Source organism: Clupea harengus, chromosome 13 (assembly GCF_900700415.2).
Source record: "Clupea harengus chromosome 13, Ch_v2.0.2, whole genome shotgun sequence".
Taxonomy (NCBI): domain Eukaryota; kingdom Metazoa; phylum Chordata; class Actinopteri; order Clupeiformes; family Clupeidae; genus Clupea; species Clupea harengus.
This window is the reverse complement of record NC_045164.1, coordinates 28,909,026-28,924,319: the sequence shown is the minus strand read 5'-3', so window position 1 is coordinate 28,924,319 and position 15,294 is coordinate 28,909,026. Positions and strand designations below refer to the sequence as shown.

The following is a 15,294-nucleotide window of genomic DNA, read 5'->3' as shown; positions in this document are numbered from 1 at the left end:
TTTAGTTGTGTTTTAACCACACAAATTGACAGATTTTTGGAGAGATACTATGGGATGTCTTTACCATGGGCTACTAAGAGCTTGGTATTTTTTGCCTCTTTCAGCCTCCTAAAGGTGGTATACGGTAATGCACAGTCTGTCCCAGCCACTGCCACTTCCTCATGTCGTTTAGTGTAAAGTGTGTGTAGGATTGACAACTACATTGAAGTAAACTTTATGTTAGAAATTTGATTGATATTCACAACATAGGTTGATCTATGTCTGTTATCTCATTAAAAGTTAAATCATCTTCTGACATATTATGTAATTAAATTGTGAAATTGCAAGACAGATAAGATTAAACGTATTGTTGTGTCCATGTAAAATATTGCTGTGTCCATCTGCATTCAGCCATTCGTCGATAGCGTGTCAAAGTAAATATCTGTTTTCAACTTCAGTCATATTGGAGTGTTATTTGAGTGAGTAGGAAGTAAGGCCAGGAATAGTGAACACATTGTGAATAATCGTGTTTTACATTCGGTGTTCATTAAAATGTAAGGCGCAATGTCAGTAAATGGTTTGGAAAAAACTTCCATAACCAGATAGATATGTAAACATAATGCTGACATCAGCTGAAATAATATAGATTTTTATTAATGCCATGTTAATCAAACATTGTACAGTGCTCCGTTTGGTTTGAGAAAATCTTTCATAGTCAGCCAGATATGTAAATTTACGCTGGCATTGGGAAAAACATAGACGGTTTATTAATGGCTTGTTTTAAAAGTTTTGGTCATCTGTACACACAGGTCACCTCTGGTCACTTCAGCTCAGTTTCAAATAAAGCTTTACAGTTTTCATCCATTGATTCAGTGAGGATACTTTAGTGAATGAAACAACTAAACACATTTTTCTCTCATAGAGTATTCCCCCATCATGGTTCTCTCCTACACAATATGATGAAAAGATACATATTTCCTGCCAGCCATTTAAGATGATACATGACAACCCATATCAATGTCATAAGGTGCAATATTTCCCCCCCTTCATATATGGACTTCAATAAAAAAACTATGATATGTATTATCATATGAAATGATTGAAGATCTGGATCGTCTTGACTGTTCTGAAGAAAAGGAAGACACCCCATGTATGACTGTCCCTTATGTAAAGGTCTATAAACTGAAGGTGCGTTCTTATCCCATACACATTTTGTAAAAATCAGTGGATTGCCCCAGTGTGTGCTTGTGTGTGTGTGTTTAAAGTATCGACATCCATTCATTTGATGTTTGTTTTTTATAGCTTGGTAACTTCAGAAGTCCATGAATCATTGATGAACAAACTATGGATGCCGATGTTTTGAAAATAAGACACCCATTCATTCTTATGATGCCTCTGTCACCTGCATATTTGATTTAAAATGTTTAGTGATAAATCTCTATTTAGGTTTGAGTCTGCTCCTCTGTTTTTAGTGGGATTTCTGCCAAAAATAAAGCCTTTTAAAATGATGTATTTATTCATGTTGTATTATTAATACGAATAGTACACATATTCTAGTTGTGCAAGACTGTTTGACATTTCTGTTTACAATACTGTCATTGCTCTCAAGTGGTGAGTTCAGTATCCATCCAGAGCATCCCAGTGTCTACCTGACAAAGGTGAGTTGTGTAAAAGGCTGGGTCTGTTCATTCCTTATGGTGGAAGGACAGGTGACTGCGTAGATTCACCTACTGCTCCCCTCTCAACAGTAGTGTAGTAGCTCATGCAGTCACAGATCCAAATCATATCAGGTACTCTACTGTAAGGCCTCAAATTGCATTCTGAGATCACAGCCACGTCACATTAAGTCTAAAAAAGAACAACCAATTGAAAGGGATACTGCTCAAGAACCATTGATTGATAAATTACACAAACTAGTATCAAATATAAAGTACAAACAAATAAACAAATAATACCGCTAACTGAGAATGAAACATTTCATATACAAAATATTTTATTGGGCAAAAGTGTGTGAGACATTGGTGTGCAATGAAGACGTAGTATGATGCCATCGTGGCTGAAAATGCACTGCAGGGGAGCACTAGAGGCAGGCACTGCTAAAACCCTGATGGCCAATGACCAGATCAAACATGGCACTGCTTATACAGTAGCTTGATGTTGAAGATTAGTTGTATTGTAAAACTTTTTTATTTGGTCTAGGTTTTTTAGTTGGAGTCTTGCTATGAATATGGCTGCTACCACTTGGCGGGAGGGAACACAGCATTGTCATTGAAAAGGGTAGACACAGAAAAACATGGCTACCTCGACAAAACAGTCTCTGCGCTCACTGTATCAATGGGGTAGTGGATGATGAGTTTCTTTTCCTGACAGAATATAATAAGTACAACAACATAAGGGAGACCTACTTCTCAAGAACAGAGGACATTTGCTCTGGGTTTACAAAAAAAGAGAAGAAAAATGATTATTCCTCCTTTGTGAAGCGATGAATGTGGGAAGGATTACAAGAATAGATCACATCTCACCACCCATCAGATCACACATACTGAAGAAAAGTCACTGTTCAGAGTGTGGAAAGGTCTTTAGACACATGTCTCATCTCAAGAGACACCAGAGGATCTGTGAAACTTTATAATTCTGTTGTTTTCTAAGTATAGCAAACTAAATCAAAGCTGAGCAAAATACTCTACTGTTGATCAGCCCACCCCCTCTTATCCTTTCCTTTTTTATCATTTACTTGATTTGTGTTTATTTCTGTTGCATTCTTTAAGGAAGGTACACGTTTAAATACAACTTCAGCTGAGCATTGCATTGCCACCCACAGTGTAACATGAGCAAATAAAAAGTATTCAAAGTGAGCTGGGGTAAATGTCTGGGATTCTGATGCCCTCTGTGTATTTAAAACAATAATGAAGTTTTTTAGGTCACCTGGTTTCTATTTAACTCAGTTGTGTGGGTTTTTTAAGTGAGGCTTTCACACTGGTATGTCGGTCTGATATTACCCTTATATCATTATTAAAATACAAACACACAGGCTTTCTCCAGTATACTGGCCTACCGTCTCCTACCCAATCACCTTCCAGTTCACACCTCCACCCCACACATACAGTGCAAGTAGTTCTTTGTCCCAGAAAAATGAAAATACTCGTTCTGTCCAAAGGCCGACGTCACTAAAGCTTATCAGAGGAAACAGAGGAGAACAGGCTTATCAGATAAGAACCTCACCAAAATACTTGATATATGCAAAGACTGAAATATACACCAACCAAATATCACCAACCTTGACCTGCAAAGAAGAAAAGTCGTTTATTGAAGGAAATTAAAAAAGAAGAAATGCATCACCTTTTTATTAACATTACACTGAGGGGTCCGTATGAAAAGTAGACACCCATTAATTGGGTATATGGTGTCTATATGGCTTCTTCACCTGCAGGTTTATAATTTAATGTATGCTGGTGTATGGGTATGTGGATAAGAGTATTTTCCTGTTTATTTATTGGACGTCTATAAAATACAACAAAGTTCTATGAATTGACTCATGTAAATTGTATTTATTTCTGTTGTATTCTTAATGTAGGGTACCTCATCATAGGCGTGCAGACATTGCAGTTGAGCAAGATATTACACTGCCATTCACAGTCAAAACTAATGAAAAGTATTCTGAATTGACACAAACACAAACACACAAAGCTATAAAGAAGATTGGAGGCTTAAATGCAGGTCTAATACTATATTTATCCCTCATATCAAGTTATACACTATTAGAAAACATACATACAAGCCCACCCAACCTACCCCATGACCTTTTAGTTCACACTTCCAACCCAGTTGTGGGCAGTGGGCAGAGTGGGTTGGTCTGTATATACGTACATCAGAATCAGAATCAGAATCATCTTTATTGGCCAAGTACATTGTCACATACAAGGAATTTGTTCAAGGTTTAGTTGCTCTCAGTGTACTTAAACTGAAAATATGCAGTATAACACAACAGTTTAGGATACAATAAATAAATATCATATATAATATAATAATAAAATATAATAATTTGTTAACTGTTCATTAGAGTGACGACAAGGGGGAAGAAACTGTTCCTGTGTCTGGTGGTTTGGTGTACAGAGATCTGTAGCGCCTGCCAGAGAGGAGGAGCTGGAACAGATTATGTCCAGGGTGTGAGGGGTCGGCAATGATTTTCCCTGCCCGTTTCCTGTCTCTGGAGGTGTACAGGTCCTGGATGGTGGGCAGGTCGGCACCAATAATCATTTCTACAGTCCTGACTGTCCGTTGTAGTCTGTTTCTGTCCAGTTTAGTGGCCGATCCAAACCAGACAGTGATGGATGAGCAGAGAACAGACTCAATGACTGCAGTGTAAAACTGGATCAGCAGCTCCAGCAGCTCCTGAGGCAGGTTGTACTTCCTGAGCTGGCACAGGAAGTACATCCTCTGCTGGGCCTTTTTGATGACTGATTTGATGTTTGGCTCCCACTTCAGGTTCTGGGAGATTGTGGAACCCAGAAACCTGAAGGATTCAGTATGGTGGGGGGGGGGGGGGGCAGTGATGGGGGCTCCTCCTGAAGTCCACTATCATCTCCACAGTTTTGAGCGAGTTCAACTCCAGGTTGTAGCGACTGCACCACAGGGCGAGCTGTTCAACTTCCCTCCTGTATGCAGACTGATCTCCATCTCGGATGAGGCCGATGATTCCATGCTGGCTATTGTAATAGCTGTACAGTGGTCAGAGGCGGTTGGTCTGTTAGGGCGTAACCACGCATTCTTTGGGGGGGTCGTGTCCCACCCAATACTGAGAGAATACTAATCTGTCCCCCCCAATATACAGCAGAAAATATGTCTGCAAATATACGTTCTCCTTTTATGAACCCTCTCAATGGATCGGTCTCTTGTTATGTCCTATTTATTTATTTTTAATTTAATGACTCCCCCCTCCTAATTGTACACTTGATTGATTGATTTCGTTTTAATCCACCTCGCGTCGTTATGCTTTGTCATGGTTATTTAACACTTTTTCGTCATTCAGTGGAGAGCAAAGAAAGTAACGTTAGTTAAATTGGTGGAGAGGAGGTAGAGTAATGGAGGAATTAAGGTTACTTAAAAAGCGGAGAAAACTGGACCAGCAGCCGAGCATACGCCTTTTTTTCAGACAGTAAGTAACTTGATACCGAGCTAAATGTGTAAGCAAATAAAACGAGTAGCTTCATAAAAGCTTCATGAATATTAAATGATAGATCATGAAGGTCAGGCGCTGTTCTTCTGATAAAATGACATGTGGCCACAATGCACAGAGAGACAGGGAGAGAGAGAGGCATGCTGAAAGTACTACTGGAAAAGGCATAATTGTAATTTGTAGGTGTGTTTAAGGTCAGTAAACAGTAAGCAACTCACCAAAACAAAGTGGAGGGGCAGTCACTGCCTCTAAGATATTACACTATTCCTTTAGATGTGAATTCAAATGGTCAATGTAGTCCTCGAAACTATGTTCTAAATGTGCAAATTTTCATATATAAATATGGAATTGTAGACAATGCACTTAAAAACTTAAACTATGTTCTAGATGTGCAAATTTTCATGTAAGGGTATTCATTTGGACCCCCCCCCCCCCCATGTCTATACTATGGTTACGTCCTTGTTGGTCTGTATATACATGCTGGTTATTGTAATAGCTGTACAGTGGTCAGAGTGGGTTGGTCTGTATATACATGTTGGTTATTGTAATAGCTGTACAGTGGTCAGTTGGTCTGTATATACATGCTGGTTATTGTAATAGCTGTACAGTGGTCAGAGGGGGTTGGTCGGACTAATTGCCGGCTTTATCGAGTATTAAGAGTGGGAAATCTTCATGGAAGCAGGACCTTTAAATTTAAAAATATCTTTTAATGTTTAGTCTCTTAAAACAACAGAATATTTACAAAGAATTGACATGGATCCCAGCACATGTTGGCACTGAGGGAAACAAAACAGTAGACGCACTTGCAAAGCAAGCTCTGAATATAATTGAAATGCATGTTCCACTCAGTAGATCAGATCAAAATTATTAATAAAGACTCCATGAACAAGATAGGGCAGGAAGTATGGCAAAAGGAAGATAAAGGTAGACATTAATGCATCATTTAAAAGTAGGTCAATTCACAATAGGATATGCAGTTGGAGTCGGCAAGAGGAAACCTTGTTAACAATAGTGGTTTTAGGTAAACATCAGTCTTGGCCATGTTTTTACCATGGGGACATTTTTAAATATTAAACACGTAGTTTTATAATGCAGGGCATATGCAGAAAAGCTGAAGTGGCAAAATGTGGATTGGCATTAAACAGCCCACTGAGGTTAGCACCTGGGCTTTAGTTTTCTGTTTTCCAATGTTCCCAATGGTACTCACACCCCAGTCCAGTAGATGGCGGTAATGTGCTTAAAATGCAACCTGCTAACAGACTGAAAAGAAGAAGAAAAAAGGAACTCGAGCGTAAAACGAAGCTCACTGATTGGTTTTATCAGTAGAAATTGTTGGTATTATTGTCGTATTAGCCTGCATTCCCCGCAGTCGAACGGTAATCGTAATACTTCTAAATCCCGAGGCGTTAAAAAGGAACCGAAGACAACTGTAGGAGAAGTTTAAAAGCGAGCGTATGGGACTGTTACCGCGACTGACCAACGCCTAACAACTTTGTGTGGAGCTCACTTTTTATTCGGTAAGTCAAGTAGTGATAGAATACTTATATGCCATGAGAACTTGGGCTATGCAATACAGATATCTGGTGTGTGTAAAGTTTACGAGGGGAGCTCATGAGCTCCTAGATGCCTAACAGCTCCGTGGGTAAAAGTTCCGTTTAAAAGTTTGGTTTTGGAAAAGTTTTCCACGATACATGTTGGGTCACATGTGGAACACAATATGCCTGTTGTGCTGCTAACTAGTCTAGCTGAATACAGCGTATGAGCTATATTTCATCTACACATTTTAAGATGGATGGACTTCTGTAGAATAGGGTATACCAGTGCATGCAAGGCGAACACATTTCAGAATTCAAAATAAGTAGTAAAAGATGAAAACATTTAGTGCAATTCAATGCATGCAGACAAAGGAGAAGGGTGTGTGTGTGTGTGTGTGTGTGTGTGTGTGTGTGTGTGTGTGTGTGTGTGTGTCTGTGTCTGTGTCTGTGTGTGTGTGTGTGTGTGTCTGTCTGTGTGTCTGTCTGTCTGTCTGTGTGTGTGTGTGTCTGTCTGTCTGTCTGTCTGTCTGTCTGTCTGTCTCTCTGAATGGAGAGAGTTGGGTAAAGACAGATAGATTGGAAGATCGAGAGATAGAAAGATATACAGTATGGAGTGTGAGACTGGCATGGTGATAAGGAGTTAAAGATAGATAGATAGATATCCACTATTTTGTGCACTCTTCTCTTCTACAAACAACTGCTCCTTCTTTTCTGTCAGACAACCATATGGAAGTGATGAGACCCTCTTTCTTTTGAAATTTTATATTTCAGGTGCGTGATTTAGATGTTAATTCACATCAATTAATTTCTGACCACAACACAATGGAACACGATTACTATTAAATGCTATTGTGTGTGCCCAATACTTTACAACATATCATGAGTGTTTCTTTAGAAATGTGAATACATTTCTATATTGTATTCTATTTTATACTTGTGTGCATGCCCCCATCATCAAGCGTGGATCTTCCAGTTATGGAAATATGATGCACTCTGCATCATCATAATAATAATAATAATAATAATAATAATAATAATGCATTGTATTTGTAGCGCACTCTTCGTTCAAAATCATGACTGGAGTATCTTGACTGTGGTGGCAGTGGAGTATCTTGACTGTGGAGTATCTTGACTGTGGGTGGCAGTGGAGTATCTTGACTGTGGAGTATCTTGACTGTGGTGTCAGTGGAGTATCTTGACTGTGGAGTATCTTGACTGTGGGTGGCAGTGGAGTATCTTGACTGTGGAGTATCTTGACTGTGGTGTCAGTGGAGTATCTTGACTGTGGAGTATCTTGACTGTGGGTGGCAGTGGAGTATCTTGACTGTGGAGTATCTTGACTGTGGGTGGCAGTGGAGTATCTTGACTGTGTGTCAGTGGAGTATCTTGACTGTGGAGTATCTTGACTGTGGGTGTCAGTGGAGTATCTTGTATTTCATGATGGACCCAGCAACTATCCACTGGGGCTTCTACAGTAACACCTTACCTGAAACCCCCATCATAAGATTTACATGTTTCATAACAGCCTATTGCACTTGTCATGAATTTCTTTTTAATTCTGTGTTTATGGAATCTGGCATGGGTATATCCCATTCCGACAAGTTGCCTTAACTTCCTAAAAAGTACAGTTTTTTTCTGATATCCTATCCTGCTAGTATCGGACCAATACTGAGTATAGTCCCTAGTCACAACCAGACCTCTTTCTTCTAGGAGTTAATAACATGTGCAATCTTCTTGGACTCTTCTAAGTAGCTTAAAGTAGAAGTGTTTGTTAAATGTTAGCTGAAATGCTAAATGTTAAGAAATGGCATGTGTGGTTAAGAGTTCATCATCATGGATCCGAGGGTAAAATTAGGAAATGTTTTTCGATGCTAAACTTTAACAACATGTCGGACGCAATGTGCATCCAAATTCAATGGAAATTCACACCCTTACTATTGGTTCTCTCTTGAAGTACTCATGGCCTTGTGGTGATTTGCAGAATAAACTAGAGGACAAGCCCCTTCCAATGATGCTACTTGCTAGTAATCTGGTTTTGACATGAAATTTCAGCCGTCATAAACTGCCTTCATCTCTGCATCCATCTCCACGTGCTCATTACTCTTGTTTGAATCACTCACAAAACACACACACACACACTCATTACTCTTGTTTGAATCACTCACAAAACACACACACACACTCACACACACTCACACACACAGACACTCACAACTCTTGTTTGAATTATTCACAAAGTGCACACACACACACACTTACTCACTCACTCACAGACACTCATTACTCTTGTTTGAATTACTCACAAAGCACTTACACACACACACACACACACACACACACACACTCATTACTCTTGTTTGAATTACTCACAAAGCGCACTCACACTCACACACACTCATTACTCTTGTTTGAATTACTCACAAAGCACTTACACACACACACACACACACACTCATTACTCTTGTTTGAATTACTCACAAAGCACTCGCACGCACGCACGCACGCACGTACGCACGCGCGCACGCGCGCGCACACACACACACACACACACTCATTACTCTTGTTTGAATTACTCACAAAGCGCACACACTCACAGACACTCATTACTCTTGTTTGAATTACTCACAAATCAAGCGCACACACACACACACACACACACACACACACACACACACACACACACAGGTACACAGACACACACGAACACACACACACACACACACACACACACACACGTACACACACACACACACACACGTACACACACTCACAGACACTCATTACTCTTGTTTGAATTACTCACAAAGCACACGCTCGCTCGCTCGCTCGCTCACATTCACACTCACATACACACACAAATGACTCTTGTTTGAATTACTCACAAAATCGTTATTGTGTGACATCACACAGGTATCGTATGAAAGAGCTGAGCATGTGCTTCACAATGACGCCAGTAACTTGCTTGTGTGTGTGTGTGTGTGTGTGTGTGTGTGTGTGTGTGTGTGTGTGTGTGTGTGTGTGTGTGTGTGTGTGTGTGTGATGACCTTATTCTAACTTTGTGCTTCACAATGACGCCAGTAACTTGCTTGTGTGTGTGTGTGTGTGTGTGTGTGTGTGTGTGTGTGTGTGGTGTGTGTGTGGTGACCTTATTCTAACCTTGTATTATATTATTGTATTATGGATACTGAACTCACCTTCGTAAGGTAGACCCTGGGATAATCTTGATAGATACTGTATGTTTGTAATTCAGTTTTGTTAGGTTTAACACTGGGATGCTTGGATAGATACTCTATGAGTGTAATTCAACAAAAATACAACTCTACTGTAGTTCTTTATTTAACTATATTTTCCATGCATTGAAGGAATGTTAGACTGGATTTCCTTTACAAAACAGAACTGAACTGACTGGTACTGGGATGCTCGGAATGATTATGTGTGTCATTCTTTGGAAGCATACTGTAGAAGTGTAAATCGCCAACAGTACAACTACACTGTAGTTCTTTTGTTGCACATGTTCACTATATGCAAATGTATTGCATTGAATGAGGGTTTGACTTGATTTTCTTTGAAAAACAGAACTGAAGTCTGAAATGTCAGGACATACTGAAACACCACAACTGCTCATGTCAGTGAAGGAAGAGATCAAAGAAGAGGAATTTGATGATTTCCTGCAGGAGTATCTTTCTGCAATTCCGAAAGTGGAAGAAAAGCCTGGACTGGAAGCTGACTGTAAGACTGAAATATACACATCACCAATCTTGACCCACAAAGAAGATGAGTATTCACCAGTGGAAATTAAACAGGAGGAAACATCTGATTTGAGAGAATATGGTCACCATGACTCTACTCCTACAGGTAAGTTGCACATTAGTTTGTATCATGAAAAACTAGAACAATGTGATAGTTAAAATGAATTGAATATAACATCATGCTAATATGAAGCTGCAAGGGAATTTTTTAACTATTTGTCTCTAGCTTAAGGAAACATCTGGTTGCTGCTAGCGTGTGTTAATATCTGTAAATGTGAACTTGTGTCAATATGAAGCTGCACAGGCACCCCAAAGGGTTTCTACCAATTATAATTTAAGGAGTAATATTGAAGAGACTGTAACATCAGCTGGATAACTGGTATACAATTTAATATGATAATGACAATAATAATAGATTTATTAATATTTCAACCCATTGGAACTAAGGTTAGTTAAAAATTGATTGAAAAACAAAAATAAACCCCTCTGGCTTTATCTTGTGCTTTACCTAATGAAATGTGAGCCCTATTGAGAGAATAGAGATACCATGGGAGTACCTTAATTATGAGAAATAATTTGGAGTATGTTACATTTAAAACATTTAAAATGTCTGCCATCATTTTGTCTCCAGATCTCTACATGTCTCTGAATCTCTGCTTACATTTACAGTGCAGTCTGTAAGTGGATAATTTTATCCTAAAGGACTTCCAAGTACTATTCTAGCAAATAGCCAGTCATTGAAAAACACATTACAAAAAATACAATACATGTGTTTTCAGTGTTGTAGTGCAATGTAACAAATAAAGTAGAGTGAGGATATTATTTTAAAAATGTTTTCTAATGTTATAGGAGACGTTCAAAGGATCCATTCTAGCAAAAGGAGTACAGAGGAAAGAAGAAAGAATGTCATCAGACATCCGCAATCGAACGCAAGGAAGAAACAACATGAATGTCCCCAATGTTTCAAAACCTTTGCTGCATCTTCCGCTCTTGCAATTCATCAACGAACACACACAGGAGAAAAGCCCCATCAATGTTCTCAGTGTGGAAAGGCTTTTAGTCAAATGGGTCATCTCAAGACACACCAGAGGGTCCATAGTGGGGAAAAGCCACACCAGTGTTCTCAGTGTGGAAAGACCTTTAGTCAAATGGGTGAACTGGAGAGACACCAGATGTTCCACACTGGAGAAAAGCCATATCAGTGTTCTACATGTGGGAAGGGTTTCAAAAGTAGCAGTAAACTTAGGATCCACCAGATGACACATACTGGTGAAAAGCCACATCAGTGTTCTCAGTGTGGAAAGACTTTTAGTCAAATGGGTTATCTCAAGAAACACCAGAGAATCCACACTGGGGAAAAGCCATACCATTGTTCTCAGTGTGGAAAGACCTTTAGTCAAATGGGTGAACTGGAGAAACACCAGATGTTCCACACTGGAGAAAAGCCATATCAGTGTACTACATGTGGGAAGGGTTTCAAAAGTAGCAGTAAACTTAGGATCCACCAGATGACACTTACTGGAGAAAAGCCACATCAGTGTTCTCAGTGTGGAAAGACTTTTAGTCAAATGGGTGATCTCATCAGACACCAGAGGATCCATACTGGGGAAAAGTCACATCAGTGTTCTCAGTGTGGAAAGACTTTTAGTAGAATGGGTGATCTCAAGAAACACCAGAGAATCCACACTGGGGAAAAGCCATATCATTGTTCTCAGTGTGGAAAGTCTTTTAGTAGAATGGGTAACCTCATCACACATCAGAGGGTCCATAGTGGAGAAAAGTCATATCATTGTTCTCAGTGTGGAAAGTCTTTTAGTAGAATGTCTTCTCTCAAGACACACCAGATGATCCATACTGGGGAAAAGCCATATCAGTGTACTACATGTGGGAAGGGTTTCAAAAGTAGCAGTAAACTTAGGATCCACCAGATGACACATACTGGAGAAAAGCCACATCAGTGTTCTCAGTGTGGAAAGACTTTTAGTCAAATGGGTGATCTCAAGACACACCAGTGGATCCACACTGGGGAAAAGCCATATCATTGTTCTCAGTGTGGAAAAGACTTTACTGAAATGGGTAGTCTCATCAGACACCAGAGGATCCACACTGGGGAAAAGCCATATCATTGTTCTCAGTGTGGAAAAGACTTTACTGAAATGGGTACTCTCAAGACACACCAGAGGATCCACACTGGGGAAAAGCCATATCATTGTTCTCAGTGTGGAAAAGACTTTACTGAAATGGGTACTCTCAAGACACACCAGAGGATCCACACTGGGGAAAAGCCATATCAGTGTTCTCAGTGTGGAAAAGACTTTAATACAATGGGTAATCTCAAGACACACCAGTGGATCCACACTGGGGAAAAGCCATATCATTGTTCTCAGTGTGGAAAAGACTTTACTGAAATGGGTAGTCTCATCAGACACCAGAGGATCCACACTGGGGAAAAGCCATATCATTGTTCTCAGTGTGGAAAAGACTTTACTGAAATGGGTACTCTCAAGACACACCAGAGGATCCACACTGGGGAAAAGCCATATCATTGTTCTCAGTGTGGAAAAGACTTTACTGAAATGGGTACTCTCAAGAAACACCAGAGAATCCATCACGGGGAATAGCCATATCAGTATTCTCAGTGTGAAAAGACCTTTAGTCAAATGGGTTATCTCAAGAAACACCAGAGAATCCATCACGGGGAATAGCCATATCATTGTTCTCAGTGTGGAAAGTCTTTTAGTAGAATGTCTCATCTCAATAGACACCAGAGAACCCATCACGGGGAAAAGCCATATCAATGTACTATACGTGGGAAGGGATTCAAATGTAGCTCATATATCACTGTCCATTAGGTCACACATCAGTTCCAGTTTCGTATGATTCCGTAGAATCAGCAATTTACTGCATTCCCCCTGATATTGCAACTTTAATTGTTTATTGCGTTTTTAATTGCACAGAAGTTACACCTTGATGTGAAACTACAATTTATTGCTGCTTCTTTTGGCATCCTAATGGTGGTATAAGGTTATGCACAGTCTGTCCCAACCACTGCCACTGCTTAATGTCCCATTCGTTTGATGTCATGTGTGATGGCCTGACGACCATGCTGAAGTTAGTGTGATGTTATACGTTAACAACCTCCCTGGATCTATATCTGTTGTACTTTTTTTAAACTCAGTAAAAAAACATTTCTCCAAATTCATGCATATTGATTTACAATGCATCTTGTATTTCCATAACATTCTAGTATGGCTGAAATGAGCATAAAAGCAATAATACTAATAACATCGTTATTATTATTGTTGTTTTGTGTTCTTGGGTGGGTTGTAAAGATTGTCTGACAAGCATATATACAATTTCACAAATGATTTTGTTAGAAATTAATTAAATATGGTTAAACACAAATTAGACACATACATTTGCAATATACTGTACAGTAACACATGTGATGTCATGAAAAGTAAAAGTAAGCTGTTGGGCTTTAGAAGGTGGCTTTGCATTCTCACAATGCGTTTGATGTTGGTGCACACTTTTTTTTTTCGGTGCTTTGCATTTACTATTATCCACAATTTTTTTTTTTATTGAAATCAACCTGTTTTTGTAAACTCTGTGGTCAGGCTCCAATCTATGTTGCGGCTCGGTATTGACAGAATTCTCAAGAAGGACCCAGCTCCTGACTCGGGTCACGACAGCATACTCAAGAAGGACCCAGCTCCTGACTCGGGTCATGACAGCATTCTCAAGAGGGACCCAGCTCCTGACTCGGGTCTCTATTGCAAATCGACCTGCATTGACATCTGCTCTGCAGGTCTGGGTATTTGATGCAGCTTCAATGGACCTTCAACCCAAGATGGAATCCTCCTCATCCAGCATCAGATCTGCTGTTGCAGTCTTCCATAGAGAATACTCTTCTTATCTATGTAGAACACTAGTTGTGTTAAATAGAAATGAAACCACTAAAAACATCAAATGGGGAAAAATCCTAAGAATTAGTGGGGAAAATGTTAGCTGTTTATTACTAAATGCAACGTTGCAGTATGCAATAAAACAGTCAATTAAACAGATTACGTAATGGTTTACGTTCCATGACATTGACCTATTCATTAACAAGGATAGGCCTATGCATGTGGACATTGGAACTCACTTTCTATATCTTAATTTCCAAAATATATCAACACCTGTTCAATAGATAATGTATTTTCGCTGAGAATTCCACTCCCCACCCACAATCTGGACATGATACAAAAAAAATGTCCTTGCTGGCACGGTTACCAAAGTGAGTCATAACATCACGTTATAGCATCACTTTGTAAAATGCAGCTCGAAAAGGTGTCAACTTTGTTTGTTCATTGTTTGCGAAGTGGGGGTGCCTAAGGAAATTGGTTGAAATTACGTAAATGTATCTCATGGAGAAAATGCAAAATGTCAATGCCAGGCAGGAATGAATGTTTTTGTTTTGTCTGATAATTTCCATGGTCACTAAATATGAACACATGGCTGAATGCAGATGTTTCCATGATGATTTCAGTGATGATCAGGCTACAGATGTGTGTGCTTGAAATGTAGACATCTATTCCATTCATTCCTCTGATGTCTGTGTTACTCGTTGACCTGCATGTGTGTTTCATGAGACCTGCATGTGTATTCTCTATGTGCATAAGCATCTGTTCCTGTGTGTTTTGTGGTGGAAAGCTAAAGCAGAATAAAGATGAGCTGGATGAGCTGGAAACTCCATTGACACCCACAGTCAAACCATGAACACATGAAAGGTCTGATGTTAGGATTGTTCTCTGTCCTTACCCAACCCTCTCATACTCCATCACATTTCAGTTCACACCTCCACCCCACCCCCACC

At 39.6% G+C, this 15,294-nt stretch overlaps 1 protein-coding gene across 1 annotated transcript; it reads left to right on the top strand.

Annotated features, from left to right (window-relative positions):
• The first annotated feature begins 6,407 nt into the window (after window positions 1–6,407).
• LOC116223148 lies at window positions 6,408–11,376 on the top strand. The gene is made up of 4 exons (XM_031578732.1): window positions 6,408–6,672; window positions 10,267–10,545; window positions 11,071–11,116; window positions 11,289–11,376. The coding sequence occupies exons 2-4, from the start codon at window positions 10,281–10,283 to the stop codon at window positions 11,311–11,313; spliced, it is 336 nt and encodes a 111-aa protein (XP_031434592.1). The 5' UTR covers window positions 6,408–6,672; window positions 10,267–10,280; the 3' UTR covers window positions 11,314–11,376.
• Window positions 11,377–15,294: the final 3,918 nt, after the last annotated feature.

Excerpts from the sequence above, each read along its gene's own strand:
- LOC116223148 (XM_031578732.1), top strand. The coding sequence starts at position 10,281 with ATGTCAGGACATACTGAAACACCACAACTGCTCATGTCAGTGAAGGAA. Across the intron at positions 10,546-11,070 it reads CCATGACTCTACTCCTACAG|ATCTCTACATGTCTCTGAAT; the intron begins GTAAGTTGCACA and ends TTTTGTCTCCAG. Across the intron at positions 11,117-11,288 it reads TTACATTTACAGTGCAGTCT|GAGACGTTCAAAGGATCCAT; the intron begins GTAAGTGGATAA and ends CTAATGTTATAG.